At 41.3% G+C, this 15,544-nt stretch overlaps 1 protein-coding gene across 5 annotated transcripts; it reads left to right on the top strand.

Annotated features, from left to right (window-relative positions):
• Positions 1 to 2,701: 2,701 nt before the first annotated feature.
• On the top strand, positions 2,702 to 13,920 carry LOC140561975 (uncharacterized). Of its 5 annotated transcripts, none has more exons than XM_072687286.1 (12): positions 2,702 to 2,990; positions 5,625 to 5,758; positions 8,446 to 8,555; positions 8,798 to 8,866; positions 9,148 to 9,197; positions 9,418 to 9,539; positions 9,785 to 9,872; positions 10,081 to 10,200; positions 10,894 to 10,983; positions 11,850 to 11,927; positions 12,093 to 12,288; positions 13,089 to 13,920. In XM_072687286.1, the coding sequence occupies exons 1-12, from the start codon at positions 2,869 to 2,871 to the stop codon at positions 13,278 to 13,280; spliced, it is 1,371 nt and encodes a 456-aa protein (XP_072543387.1). In that variant the 5' UTR covers positions 2,702 to 2,868; the 3' UTR covers positions 13,281 to 13,920. The 5 variants fall into 5 exon arrangements, with proteins under 5 accessions (XP_072543387.1, XP_072543389.1, XP_072543390.1 ...); XM_072687288.1 differs by lacking the exons at positions 2,702 to 2,990; positions 5,625 to 5,758 and adding exons at positions 6,953 to 8,172; positions 8,291 to 8,336; XM_072687289.1 differs by lacking the exons at positions 2,702 to 2,990; positions 5,625 to 5,758 and adding an exon at positions 6,953 to 8,340.
• Positions 13,921 to 15,544: the final 1,624 nt, after the last annotated feature.

Raw genomic sequence — 15,544 nt, forward strand, 5'->3', positions numbered from 1 at the left:
CGCCGTGCCACGAGACAGACGCTCTGCCGCTTCACCAAAGGAGCAGTTCGAAGAAATCATTAAAAAAAGCCTAATATTACCACATTAATATCAATGTCCACAATGACTGTATCTAAACCAGGCCACAACTGTCGTATTAATCATGTTAATTAGGTGTTTAAAATATAGACACCTTTAGGACTGGTCTCTGCAGCAGGTCTTTAATGACAGAGACGATCACTAGGCAGCATCCATCAGCACTGGAAACATCCTTTAGCCCATACTTCTGAGGAGCACATGTGATTCCAACCTGCAGATGCAGTGACCTTAGGCAGGGACACGCTTCTGGCACCTTGGCCCACTGAAAAGAACAAAGCACAAAAAACAACAGCCTTATACAAGCTTTACAGCTCAACCAGCCTAACACTGCACACGCAGCGGATAAGCCGTGATGGATGTTGTGTGTATATTAAGGAGTTCCATCCACACGCTTATGATTTACCTATTTTTCAGTCTCGTGTTACACAAACTTGGTTCTTTATAGCACCAAAAGTGGTTCTACTATGGTGTCGCTTAAATTACTTTTTGTAGTCTTTATTTTTAAGAGTGCACTCAAGAGACACTGTTATGCAGAAGTATGGATACCTTTCCTTGGCGAATCCACACTATGTCATTTCAATTCGTCAACAGTAAATATTCCATCATTGTCGGTGAACTACATTACTGAGTGAGCGAAGCCAACTGGAGGCACTGATTAGTTTCAGCTAGTATGGCTTATATTGCAAAATGTGTGAGCTTGGCACCGCAATGAAAAACTCTTTCTTCCTGAGGAATGCCAGCTCCAGTACACCTCCAGTGAAAAACGTGTACAGGAACCATTGCTCTCCCTTCAAATCCGATGTTAGTGGTATTTTTAGGCTTAGTTTTGTAACTTTTCTGGGGTAGTTCAACTGAGGACTGCTGAACATAAGGGCAGCTGTTGTTCCAGCTCACAAAAAAGAAAGGCTTTGCTTTCGTATGACATTCCTCAACAGATTTATACGATCTGTTTGTTTTCTGGCAGTGACATAGCCCAACATGGTCGTTAATGCACTTCTAGCAGGAAGAGCTGAACTTCCCTGCTTACACATGAAAAAATATTATTATGATTATTATTATTATGATTATTATTATTATTATTATTATTATAGTAGTAGTATATTATAAGTAGTAGTAGTGGTGGTGGGGGTGGTGGTTGTAGTTCTTCCTGGTTAGGGTCTGGGTTCAGAGCCCACCTAGAATCATCAGACACAAGGCAGAACCCCTGGATAAGGCGCCAGTCCATTATAGGGAACCACACACACACACACACACACACACATTTACTCACAAATAGCGACAATTTAGCATGGGATGTGTTGTTGGGACAAGGGAGGAAACTGAAGCACCAGGAGGAAAACCACACAGATCAAACCCACAACCTCCTATGCCAATGTTTGCCCCTATTATTATTATTATTATTATCATCATCATCATCATCGCTGCTGTTGCTTTTTTACATTATTTTACAAATAAATGTACATTCATGCAAATACATTTCTGCTAGATTATATTTAAAATTACCATTAATATTTATTATATATTTTATGCTTTTATGGCCCCTCTACCTCACTGATGTACCTGTTAGTACACTATTGTTATTATAATATTTATAAAGATTTTGTCACTACTATTTTGATGTAAATGATTTATTCTATTTACTGGCCACAATGATGAATGTTGGGAATATTTACTTTTGACACGGTCATTTTATGAGGTGTGTAAAAGTTTATTTATTTATTTAATTATTTATTTATTTTTTGCATTTGTGAAATAACAACTGAAGTAAAAGTATCTTTCCAAAAAAACAACTTGAGCAGAAGAACAAAAATAGCAGCTCAATAAATCTAGTATTTATACATACAGTATATATATATATTTTAAAGAGAACTAATAGATTTGATGTACGTTGTTATATTGTTATTTTATCTTTATATATATCATTATTATTATCATCATCATCATCATCGCTGCTGTTGCTTTTTTACATTATTTTACAAATAAATGTACATTCATGCAAATACATTTCTGCTAGATTATATTTAAAATTACCATTAATATTTATTATATATTTTATGCTTTTATGGCCCCTCTACCTCACTGATGTACCTGTAAATGATTTATTCTGTTTACTGGCCACAATGATGAATGTTGGGAATATTTACTTTTGACACGGTCATTTTATGAGGTGTGTAAAAGTTTATTTATTTATTTAATTATTTATTTATTTTTTTGCATTTGTGAAATAACAACTGAAGTAAAAGTATCTTTCCAAAAAAACAACTTGAGCAGAAGAACAAAAATAGCAGCTCAATAAATCTAGTATTTATACATACAGTATAATATATACTTTAGTACTTATAATATATAATATAATATGATAATATAATATATAAGTTTAGAATGAATTATTAAAAAAAAGAGAACTAATAGATTTGATGTACGTTGTTATATTGTTATTTTATCTTTATTATTTTGATGTTAATTAAACAACCGTAATAATAATAGTAATATATATATATTTTATTATCATTATTTGATCATGTTTTAAGTAATTAATTAGTTTAATTGTTATGTACATGGCGATGACTAGGGACTTTTATTTTATAAAGCCTGTAGCGCTGCTCGCCTCTGCGCCTCCTTGGGCTTTCCGCCATACACGGTAGATGGACGCTGTGAGGAGAAGACCGTGCCTCCGAGAGTAAAGAGACGAAGAGCGCTTCTCCGGGTCTTCGGCAGCTGTTTGACGGTGGCTATCGGAGTTGAGAGACCCACGAAAGTCTCTGGGTTTGTGAAATCTGCCTGAAGAAGATGAACTGCAGCACGAACGTCGTTCAGGTGACCAACGTGTCTCCGAGCACGACGTCCGAGCAGATGCGCACCCTGTTCGGCTTCCTCGGCACCATCGAGGAGCTCAAGCTCTTCCCTCCAGAGTAAGCAGAGCCGGGAGCCGAGTGCTCGTGTGTGTGAGCGGTGCTGGGGGTCTGTTTGGGTCGCTGGGGGCTGTGTTTTGGGGCTGAGGTGGTGGTGGGGGGATAGTCGGAGGCTGCGAAGCTGAAAGTAGGCCGCGCTTTTTAGCTTAGCTTAGCTTAGCCTAGCCTAGCTTAGCTTAGCCTAGCTTAGCCTAGCCAGCTTTCATACAAAACCCTGTTTTCTGTCTTTATTTCGTCTTTAAACGTGTTAATCCGCACAATATGACTTAGAAACACGAGCTGAGGTTCATATAATCCTGTATTTTTGGCCCCTCTGTTGTTTCGGCTCCGTTGAAAGGAGCAGCTGCTGGTCTGCTGGGAGCACAATGCCAGCTAGCCGCTGCTGCAGCCCCCCTTATTTACTGCTCCGGCTCTGTGATGGGCTACTGCTGAAATATGCAGTTATTTCCATTATAAAGGTGTAATTTAATTGTAGTTTAGTTGTAACTTGGGAGATTAGAGAGCTAGCTAAGTGATTGAGGGTGTGATGATGGACCCTCTGGTTTTCAGGTCTGGTTTTGAGGTCAGTTTTACTTAAAATGAGTGATTTGTGTTCAGGCTCTGGATTTCATTTGTTTTAGATGTTTTTTTTTTTTGTTCTTAATTTCAGATTATTTAAAAAAAAATCCCTAATAAGAAAAAAACAATCAATTATTATTATTATTATTATTATTATTATTATGCCTAAATGTGTGTTTATTAATTAATTATATTCTGGATTTTGGACTGTAATAGTTTGTAAAAGTGTCGCCTTAAGAAAATTTTAAATTGCTAGAGTTGATGTTGAGTAGGGATGCACCCATACCACTTTCCTTTCAGATACCAATATACCATAAATACTAATAATGAATTATTATAAATGATCAATTCTGCCACATGTTATAATTATATATTCTGCCATATATATATATATATATATATAAATAAAAATTATCCAGCGAAGAGAGAACCCCCTGGGCTGTGGTGGCTCAGCGATAACAGGGTTGTGGGTTCGATTCCCGGGCTCGGCAAGCTGCCACTGTTGGGCCCTTGAGCAAGGCCCTTCACCCTCTCTGCTCCCCGGGCGCTGGAGTTGGCTGCCCACCGCTCTGGGTGTGTGTGTGTGTGTGTGTACTCACTGCCCCTAGTTCACTAGTGTGTGTGTGTGAGTGTGTGTGTTCACTACCACAGATGGGTTAAATGCGGAGGACACGTTTCTCACACTGTACAGTGACAAATACGTGCACCTTTACCTATTTACCTTTTAAACGTTTATAATGAGCATTATTTATTCTGTGGCTTAGCTGAACACCTAATGGCTGTCATTTTCTTGGAGATGTGCCTCCATATTGCCCAGCATGCCTACATACACAGCATTTTAATAAGACATATTCAGTGTTTAATCAGTGTTCAGTGTTGGTGCGTTGCTTTCCGGTTTGCACTGGTGTGGTTAAGAAGAGTGTGCAGTGTATTATCTGGACTGGTCAAAGTGTGACTTTCATAAAGCACACAAATAAATAGCCGGGGTTTCACTCTGTCGTCCGATACGGTCTCACACACACACACCACAGCCCTGGAAGGGGCTGGCAGGACAGATGTACTAGAGATGCACTGCTTGGGTAGGACGGACAGTTAGACGTTTACTTGTTGAAGGTGTTGGTGGTGGGGATGCAGATACGAGACATGATCAGCTGCGTATCGGCTGATGACGATCAGGTATCGTTGTTGAATTAATAAACCATATATCTGACCGTCTGGGAGAGACTTCAGGCATCGGGATTAATGTAATCCTTACTTTACTACCTTTGTCAAACAAATGAACCCAGTTGTAAAATTAATAACTGTGCTGGACCTCGGCACGGTGTTGTGATGGGCTCAGGACTTTTGTTCTGAATTGAGTTTCGGTTCTCTTTATATGAAAGATGAGCTGGGTTACTTGCGGAGCGTTGATGGCAGGTCGATAGGGAGATTATGCCTGTATGCAGAGAATCGAGTTCTGTGAATGGTTTGGTACTTGGGTCAGACGAATTATCAGATATGCGATCTGGCCAAGTTTCATAGTATCGGGACCGATAGCCAATCCTAGTATTGAATTGGTGCATCCCTAGTTAGTACTGGGCGATATGACCTCAAATCAGTATCACAACTATTTCAACACTTTACCTTGATTATGATTGATTGGTGAACGATTAAATAAGCTGCTCGAGGTGCTTAGTGGTGGCTCAGCGGATAGGATAGCACTCCGGGCTATTGATGACAAGGTTGTGGGTTTGATACCCGGACTCGGCAAGCTGAGCAAGGCCCTTCCCACTCTATTTATTATTATTATTAATAGTAGTTGTTTTGAATTATAGTGAGCTGATGGACCAAATAAACTTATCATCTGCTGTAGATTAAAAAAAAAAGTTAAGATGAAATTAAATCAAATCGAAAAACAGGTTGAAATGCATAGCACAAGCTAACCCCTGTTTATATGTAACTTTAATCGAAAATATTATTTTCCTTTCATAGCTATATTTAGCCTTCTAACTGTCCTCATTTTATGTTGTGTGCATTTGTGCTTTGCTTTTCTGCCAGAAATGAAACTAAATTCCAGTCTAATGTTTGTGTTTCCAGTGACTCAACCATGCCGGTGACGTCCCGGGTTTGCTTCGTGCGGTTCCTGGAGCAGGAGTCTGTGGGTGTGGCCCAGCACCTCACCAACACAGTGTTTGTGGACAGAGCTCTTATAGTTGTGCCCTTTGCAGAAGGTTGGTACCTCACCAATATCTCCCTGTTAAACACAATGTAGTCTCTGTGAGTTCCTCTTGCACGGATTTCGAATCAGTGGCTCTTGCTGCTGAAAAGCCGAACCGCTGAGCAGATAGCAGAGCACGCCTGTACCGCCCTATGTACTGTGGTGCAGCTGGTGCTCGCAGCAGAGCAGTCACTTTAGTCAAGTGCACCCTTCACTGGACAGGTGCTGAACAGAAGCTTGCACACTGACTCGTGCTCTAAAAGACACTTGACCTTCCGATCAAGTCAGTCAAGGCCAGCTTGGCTTCACAATGCTGCTAGTTGTGGCATTTTATATGGCAGTTAGTGCATCCTACGTGTCCATTTGAGGTTCAGCTTTGGAGCAGGGATCTGCAGCTCCACTTTTGGAAGGCCAGCGTCCTGCACAGCTCCTCTACTTAATTTTTCAAACTCTTAGCTGGTGGGAAAATGGAAAATAGCACACTAAGCAGAGCTTTGATCTAAAAAGAGAGCTTCTCGTACCAGCTCTGAGAGAGCTTTTAATAGAAACTCCCAAGCAAAAAGCAAGCTGATTTTAATATTCCAAATATAGCATTTAGTAATTCTCTAATAACTGGAAACTTCCTGATTAAGATTTTATAATCACAGTTTTGGACCCATGAAGAAAAGTGTGACCTGTTCAGAGCGGTGGTTTGTGAAGCACCCTTCAGTGTGCAGGCCATTATTGCTCACTGTTTTCAAACCAAGATACCCCCACCCCCCCACCCCACACACAAACACACACCTCCATTTAAACAGGACTACATTGCATCCTTACTTTTGTACGTGCTTCTGTGGCATCTTTAAATGCTCATTCTTTGCCAGTAGAATTTCACACTCTGAAGATCAAGCCCACCTGCCGAGGAGAGACTAGACTGTGAGTAAGGTTGATGAGAGCACCCTCACAGGCTTAGTCAGGGTCTTTATTAAGTATCGTAGACTGAGGCACATGGTGCGGGAGGCAAAAGATGAACGCTTCATTTTCACAAACTTGATCTTTAATATATATATATATTTTTCTTTCCCACCAGTTCTTCCCCATGTTAGACTGTCTCCTATTAAAATGTTCTCTTGTTTGTTTGTGTGTGGTTTTTGTAGTGGAGAAGGCAAACGCAGAGCCCCCTCCCTGAAGGCTGAAAGTGGTCCTCTCCCTGCCAACAGGCGACTGTAGGCAATTACAAAACGCCAGCCGCCACGCCTTTTGTCCCCCTTCCCCATCTTTCTTCCTCTCTCTTTCTCTACTCTCTCTTTCTCTCTCCTGTCTCTCAATAGGTGTTCTATATGTTAACAATGTGCATAGTTTGCCAACATGCCACTATGCATAGTTACCCACATAAGCATTGTAGATCTCTGCCAACCTTTTGCTTTTTTTTTTTTTGTTTGTTTTTTGTTCGTCAATCTCCACATTTTACTGTAATGCTCAGAGGAGGTGTCACCATATGGACTGATCCAGAAATGCACGTATGAAACAATATTTTCCATTTTGATGTGAGTAAATCTGCTCTTAAATGTAAGAGGGTGGGATTGGATTCCCAGCATTAACTAACTTACAAAAAGGAGCGCCTCAGGAAAGCTAGACTAATCACAGGGGGTTAACCTTTGTTTGTGGTTTGTGATTGCTGAGTGGAATCCACATGATGTAAGAGACAGGTGTAATGTCCTCTCTTTAACAGTGGTCTCTTGTTTTGTTGTTGTGTTTTACAGTTCTTTTTCCCTGGCTCTGCCAGTCCTGTTTACCAGGCCCAGCCGACAATACAGCCCTACAGTTTTGTCTCCTGCAGCCTTCTTTCTCGTGTTCCTTGTTTGAAATGCGTTCTAATGTGTTCTCTCTGTCAAGATTTGTTTTTCTGCTAACGCAACCATGTGTAATGAGTATAATTTAGGATGTTGGTGGACTTGTGAAGTTCCCCCTCCCACAGAAAACACAATACAGAGTATGTTTAAAGGGCTTTTGTTGGGACTGAAGTATGAGGACCGTCTTATGTTAGCTTGTATGATCGTGTTCGTATGTAAGAACACATGTTCAGCATTGGTTAGATGTGCTGAATTGAGGATATTGTTCCTGTGGGTCATCAGGTAAGGACAGTCCCCAGCAAAAGCCCAGATTTTAACAGCGTGTGAGGAAAAACCATGTATTTATACATGCTATGTCAGATTTTTAATATATTCACTGTAAATCTGAAGCGTGTTACTGTTCTCCACAATCTCTCAAAGTATTTGTGTTGTGTATCTCGATCTTTCTCTGTGTGCTTTTAGCGAAGCTGCCAACGTGAGTCGCTTGTTCATAAAACGTCTAAATGAAAAGTTGAAAGCACATCCCCCCCCCCCTTCCGGAGAAGCCACTGTGCTCGCTCACGTTTGGTTCATGACTTAAATAACACACGTCCAGGTGATCACATCTTGGCAGTACCAACTGCAGTAGTGTTTTTTTTATTTTTTTTATGACATTTCCCCATCTTAGCTTCTCACAGTGATAAGTGACTTGGACAACGTTTTTTGATCAAAAGATACCTAATAAGAGAAAAGAGACGCAGGTGGTAATGACTTTGGGGGGCAAGTATGTTTATTGCTTGAGGATCTGAATGTCCTTCAATGTTTCCCCTTCTTGAGCCTATTCTGGATTATATTTCTCAGTCTAATTCCTGCTCTTTTAATCTTAAAGGTGTGATTCCGGATGAGTCGAAGGCTTTGTCGCTGCTGGCGCCTGCCAATGCTGTCGCTGGGCTTCTTCCGGGAGGAGGGCTGCTACCGACACCCAACCCTTTAGCTTCGGTAAGGCTCATTTGGTTTTGTTTTGTTACAGTTTAATGTTGAACTGTAATGTTTTTTTTTTTTTTTTTTTCTTATGTTTTTCAGTTAAATTAACCTGTTTTAAGACAGGAAATGGGGGGTGGGGGGTGGCAGGCAATGTAATGGGATACAGTTATAGTTTGTCATGGTCTTAGAAATAAGATGGGCAGTATGCAAAGTTTGTCATAGTTTTATGGCATTTAAAAAGTTTCCTTGCTTTTCAGATGGGAGGTGTTCCTATGGCTGCCCTTGGTGGTCCTGCCATGTTACCAGGAGCTGGCATGAATCCCCAGGTGAGTGGTCAAGACTTGTGATCAACGCCAAGTCTAAAAATGCTAGTTCAGCTGCTGCTACCAATCGAACCAGTCGCTGTTGCAGTCCAAGCCACTGTGGCATAGTTACGTTTAAAGGGAGCTGCGAGGGTATGCAGCAAAGGGTGCACAGCTAGGCTATACCTAGCTATGCTGTGCTTACAACGTAGATTTTACATAGAAGCAGAAATTGGCCTTAACTCGTAATTGGTTTTGTTGTAGTATGTTTGTCATGTGGTGATTGGTGGTTTTGTCTTTTGCAGGCTCTTTCTGCTGAGCAGCTGCTGAAGTTAATGTCATCAGTGGATCCCAAGTAAGCAACAGCTCTTGTTCAACTAATACACACAAGTTAATTTACGGCCTTTCCTTTTGTCACTTAAGCCTATATTCTCACTGGGTTGTCTGTTGCCTTGGCTAATACTAAAATGTTGGTGCTGACCTCAGTTATACTACTTTTCAGTGTGTGTGTGTATGTCTGCAGAGCTGCTTGGGAGTCTAAGATGAACATATTCTCCTTTCCATGTTTGTTTCAGAATGAATCCCATGGCTGCAGGAATTGGCCTGAAGGCAGATGCTTCTAGCAAGGAGATTGAGGAGGCTATGAAGAGAGTCCGAGAGGCTCAGTCCCTGATCTCTGCTGCTATCGAGCCTGGAAGTGAGTAGGATGTTCAGCTCAAGCTGTTTCCGTGCTTGCTGTTACATTACGTTGGCTCTTCTTTGCATGCTTTCTTTGTCAGTGTAAGTTTTGATTGCTATGAGGTTTTGATGCTACGTAGCCAATAATGAGCAAGGACTGATAATGTGCGTTCAAGACAGCAAGGTGTAATGAGTGATGGTAACGGGCAGTTGCAATTTGCTAGACTGTGAAATTGTACTAACATTTGTAATGTCTTATTGCAGATAAAAAAGACAGCAAGCGCAAGCATTCCCGCTCTAGATCCAGGTCTAGATCCAGACGGAGGAGATCACGTTCTCGCTCCAGACATAGGTAACCACTCATGATTAAAAATAACGTTTCATTATGTAGTTCTGTGTTCGTTAAATGAACAGAGAAACTACTAGATCTCTTATTCCTAACTTTCTTAAACTACTCCGCAAATTCAATACCATTTCTAGGTGTTTTGGTCAGTGATGTTTCCTGATGTAACTTTTGCACTTTAAACAGCACTCCTGACCTTGACATGCTTGTTCCGTAGGAGGTCCAGCAGCAGATCCCGTAGGCGCTCTCGCTCCAGGAGCCGCAGACGCTCCAGAAGTCCCAGGAGGAGGAGATCCCGCTCCAGAGACAGGGGCCGACGCTCCGCCAGCAAATCCAGGTTGGTGACTCTTGGCTAACTTGTGCCCAGCTGTGAAGGCCTAATTATAGAAGACTTAAAATGACCAAACTGTTGTGGTGTTTAAGTGTTTAATTGCTATGCATGTTATCCTGTTAGCTTTTACTAAGGGTATAAGGAGTAATCTGTAGGTCTGCTTAATAGACGTGGTTTCTTTGAGTTATTCTCCATTTTATAATTAATTTCTTTAGATTTAAAATTAAGACTAGTTTTATTAGCCAAACTAAAACTGACCTTTTCTAGTTCTACACCACATTAGAAGAAAGAAATGAGTTGCTGGATAACTTGCCAGTCAAATGGAGTGAACCGGGTGTAGTTAAATGTATGATAAGATCAAAGAAGATGCATCAAAAGGGGTTTTGCATGTGTGAAAGACACCATTTAAATAGCCTGACAGAAAAATTCACTTCCCTATGCATGCAGTCATGCACTTCATGTTTGCACCAGGCTGTGACGGCATAAAGCAAAGCATATGTGTAGTTTCATTAGTCTGATTGGCTTACAAACTTTTTTTGCGTAGGCTATGGCCCAACCTTTTCTGTCAAGATGTAGCATGATGCAGTGTTTCAGTGAACGTTAACCATTAGGGCACCATTTAACCATGCTTGCATGGAAAGGGAGGCCAGGTACAGTGAAAACAGGGCTTTCATTAAGCTGCTTCTTTTTCCTTCTCAGGGATCGAAAGAAGGAGGAAAAGGACAAGAAGCGCTCTAAAACTCCTCCAAAGAGCTACAGCACCGCCAGGAGATCCAGAAGCACAAGCCGGTAAATGTTTTTACCTCAGCCATCTTCCCCATGCTCTGACAAAAAGGCACATGATTAGTTTTAGTACCCTACACATCCCAGACCCATCTATCCATTCGTGCCACCCATTCACTTTTTTTCTTTTGTGTAAATGCATTTATTGGTTTTGACATGGGCAGGAAATTGCTTGTGTTGAAATGATCAGGTTTTAAATTGCTCACTCTTTCAACTAAGAGAACTAAACTTTTCCTCAGTTTGTTTTGAGTTCCTTTTAGGCAGTATGGTCTTTAATGTTTAGATCACTAGCATCAAGAGCATATCTTTTGTTACTTGTTGTTAACATGCTTTTAACTCTGCTTTTCTCTGCAGTCAGTGCTAAGCTTGGCTGCAGGAAAAGGGAGTATTGACTGTAGGGTTTGCACACTTTAGAAAAGTTTTGGAGTTGGAACTTGACATTCAAATTGGCCTCAAAGCTCTACTTTGTCAGATGTCCTAACATATAACCCAGGTCACTTGATAATATTTATTTACTGTGTCTCATCAAACATGAGACAAAAACGATGCAAAATGAACAACCAGACAATTAAGTGTCTGGTAGCGGCTACAGCGTGTAGCTGTAGCGGTCTTGGAAACTACATATTAAAATTGTAGGGTAATACAAAGTTGTAGGACAAGTTGTCGTCCCCCCCCCCCCCCGGCGAAAAAGTGACGAGTACCAGCAACACCCTGTCACTATCTTAAGTAGATATCATTATATTCCCAGTGCATTTATTTTAAAGCGGTGTCATTTGTTGTCATTGTCAGCTTCCTTTTTGAGAAGACCAGTCCATGCAATTTCACAGTTTCAGGCTTATTCATTTTATTTTTTTTTTCTACTTGCATTGCAGCCGGCGCAGAAGGAGTCTTAGCCGTTCTCCACGAAGGTCTCCTAAAAGAAGAGTATCCAGGTCTCCTTCACCAAGAAGGTGAGCAGATTATAAAGTTTGTTTTAAACTGGTTTAAATATTTTTGTAGAGTTTCATACTTGCGCGCACACACCTCAAAAGTGTGTGTGTGTATGTGTATAAGCTAAGGTAACTGCAGATGGTACTTGTTTTGCCTGGATGTTCTAAACATTGATTCTTTTATAGACACAAGAAGGAGAAAAAGAGGGACCGCGAGAGAGAAAAGGACAGAGAGCGCGACAGGGAAAAGAGATCCGAGAGAGAACGCAGCCGTGATGAAACGGAACGCTCCTCCAGCAAGAAGAAAAAGAGCAAAGACAAGGAGAGGGAGAGGGAGAGAGAAAGGGAGCGGACGTCCGACAGTGAAAAACGAGATGTGAAGGTATTATCAGAAATAGCCTGCGTGTCACAACGAATAGTTTCCTTTCACAACATTTACCACAATGTGACACTTTAGAAAGTTGGGATAGTAACCCTTACACTGGTTTATGACCCGTCGCTCAGCAGTTAACCCACCATTAGAAGTCATTAGTGGAGGGTAGAGGTGGGCAGTTCTGGTCCTTTAGGGCTGGGTTTAGGCCTTTTTTCCTCAAAAACCTGATTTAACTCTCCTGTTAAATGGTTAGTTTTGTAGGGTAGTTTTTGCCCACCCCTGGTGTAGGATATATGTGCTGTGAGCTAATGAAGAGGCATTCATTGGTCTCGCTCTGTCTGGCAAAAGTGCTGTGAAATAGAATACAGCCACATTTTGTAGCTCTTACAGAGAGACGTGTCCAGGAAATTCTGCTGCCTTAATAAATGGGAAGTTGGTAAACGAATCAAGCTTCTCTAAATGCCAGTGAACGATTTCTCATCATTCCCATGGATAAAACTTAAAATTAACAGTATCTGCATATGAAACATCATGGATAACCAGTGATATGAAATTTGACCTGCTTAAAATTAGGGATGCACACATCAAATACTTTTAGTCAATAAGCCAAAAATAGTGCAGTGGGAAATGTTGATGGAAACAGCAGGTCAAGGTGATTGAGGATTAGGGTCGACATTGCACTTTTTTATTGTATTTATTTATTGTAGATATTTATAGGTGAGTGCTAGTTAATACAGTCTGCTTAATTCTTAGTAGACTAGCACTGTGGAAAAAAACTCTCCTTACTAACTTCCACACACTGTTGGCAGGTCACTCGAGACTATGATGAGGAAGAACAGGGCTATGACAGCGAGAAGGAGCGGGAGATGAAGGATTCGGAGGATTCCGGCTCCTCCCCTACACGCTACGCGGAGGACGGTGAGGGCAAGCGCAGCCCCAAGCAGTCCAAGCAAAACGGTGATGACCATCATGAAGAACAAGACATGGAAGTGAGCGACTGAGGCAATATAACTGAATGAACATTGCGTTGAATGAGGAATATTGTGATTTCTTTGGCATCTTGGCTATGTATCTTCTTTAATAACTTGAGAATTTACTGTTCTTACCCTCTTTCTCACCCCTGTGCTGATTTAGATTGACTGAACCGGGTTAACTCATAGTTTCATTGTCCTTTCCTCCCTTGTCTCATGTATTTGCCTTACAAAAGGGAAGGAAGTGGTGAGCTCAGTTACAGAGCTAGTTAGTCAGACGTCACTCAGTATGTACGTCCCCTCACCTACCTATACTGGTTATTTTTTATTTTTTTGTTCCACAGTCTGTCAACCTAAAGCAATGATTTGTTCTTTGTCTGCTTCAGTCTCCTCACTCTCACTCGTAAATACTATGCCTGAGAGACCTGGACATGGTGTCAAATGTCCCCAGAAGTGTATTGTTTTTGTGTTCAGAAACCTTTTTGCCCAAATCCATGTTTTGATACCAATTCGGAAAGTTTGTCATTTTAAATAGAGTGAATTCATGATGTATGTAAATGATTAGTGATTTATATCATTAGGTATCATTATCCAGTAGTCGGTCATCCTGGACTTTAAAGTGTCAAGTGAAATTTTTTATACTGTAAATAAACTCACTTGAGTGGAAAAAGGTGTTGTCTGAATTTTGTATTTGTCTCTGGTGTGACTTCCTCTTTCTACCTGCTTAGTCCAGTTCAGGGTCATGCATGGTGGCATTAAAGGGCAGGCTAGAAGGCCAGGAATCCCAGTCCTCAGCCACTTCCACCAGTTCCTCCATGGGCATCCACAGGTGCTCCCAGGTCAGCAAGAATATGTATAATCCTTCCAGTGGGTCTGGAGTCTTCCTCTGGATCTTCTCAGTTGGTTGTGCATGGTACATCTCCAATAGGAGGTAACTAGAGAGTATCCCCATCAGATGCCAGACCCACCTCAGTTGTCTGTTGTCCTTGCCACCTGTCAGAGAGCACTCCTTTCAGTTGATTGTATCCTAAATCTTTGATTCATGGCTCAGCTTTCTCTTCGCACCATGATCTAAATTGTGAAGAAAGTGGGGGAAAAAAATAAAATTAATATTTATAAATTATTTGATATATATAAATTATATATTTTAAAAAATATATTTTATATGTATAATTTTTTATACCTGCTTTCTTCACCGTATATCTGTTGTATGCAATGCGCGAGACCCTTGGAGTGTGAAGACCCATGCCCCTCCGACGACAGAAAGCAGAAAGCCAAATGCCTCGATTTCTGCTGTAGATGTAACACCCCCAGACATCCAAGGGTCTTTCTTTCCCCTCAGAGAGAGCCGTGTACCTGGGTCTGATGCATTGGCCAGCAGGTGCCAGTACCGGCTAGCATTGCACTGATGTGGTGGGAGGAGAAAGTGCAATCTACCCATTCTGGAGAGAGCAGGGCCAATGGCGCTCTCTCGGGGTCCTGGCTGCTGATGGGTAGCAGTATGACCAAGCTTTGAAGTAGTGGTCCTTTGTTCGTTGGGACGGCACCTAATTCTGCTGGACTACTCTGGCGATTCAGTTGTACTTTTAGGAACGGATTTGCTGCAACTCAAATTTCACCCCTATCTATTTTTTTGTGTGAGATGCAGTTCGTTTTCTTTTTATATATTAAATATAATCGTAATAAAAGGCTTGATGAGGGGAATCTTCACTGTCCTCTATTACATGTAGTAGCAAAGTAAATAAATGTCCTACACAAGCAACAAGCGAAGGTGACCTTATCTCAGGTGGTGATGAGAGCCATAGGTCATGATGTCAATACAGCCATTCTTTAGTTTACCATAGAGCAGTTAATCTACACCTGTCTTCAGAGTTTTATATGTTGGCTATTAAAATCAGAGGTTGAAACCTACATAAAATCTCGTTTTTTGCGTTTTTGCTATCGTAAAACTCTCAACTTTCACTGAGGAAGGTTTTTGACACGGCTGCTTTCACTTTGTCAGTAATGTGAACAGCTGGACTCCCAGATTTCACTAGAACTCTGGAAAAACGCTTCACCTGTTGAGGCTGGATTCCTGGAAAATCTACAAGTTCCCGTTTTAATAATACAGTGAGACATTACATTGTGGATGACTCCACCCACCATTCACACAGACTGTTCTCCCTCCTGCCATCAGGAAGAAGGTACCGCAGCATCCGGTCCAACACGACCAGACTCTGCAACAGCTTCTTCCCCCAAGCCATCAGACTCCTCAACTGCAGAGCACTCCATGCACACTCTCTCTCTCTCTCATT

Source organism: Salminus brasiliensis, chromosome 9, assembly GCF_030463535.1.
Source record: "Salminus brasiliensis chromosome 9, fSalBra1.hap2, whole genome shotgun sequence".
NCBI lineage: Eukaryota > Metazoa > Chordata > Actinopteri > Characiformes > Bryconidae > Salminus > Salminus brasiliensis.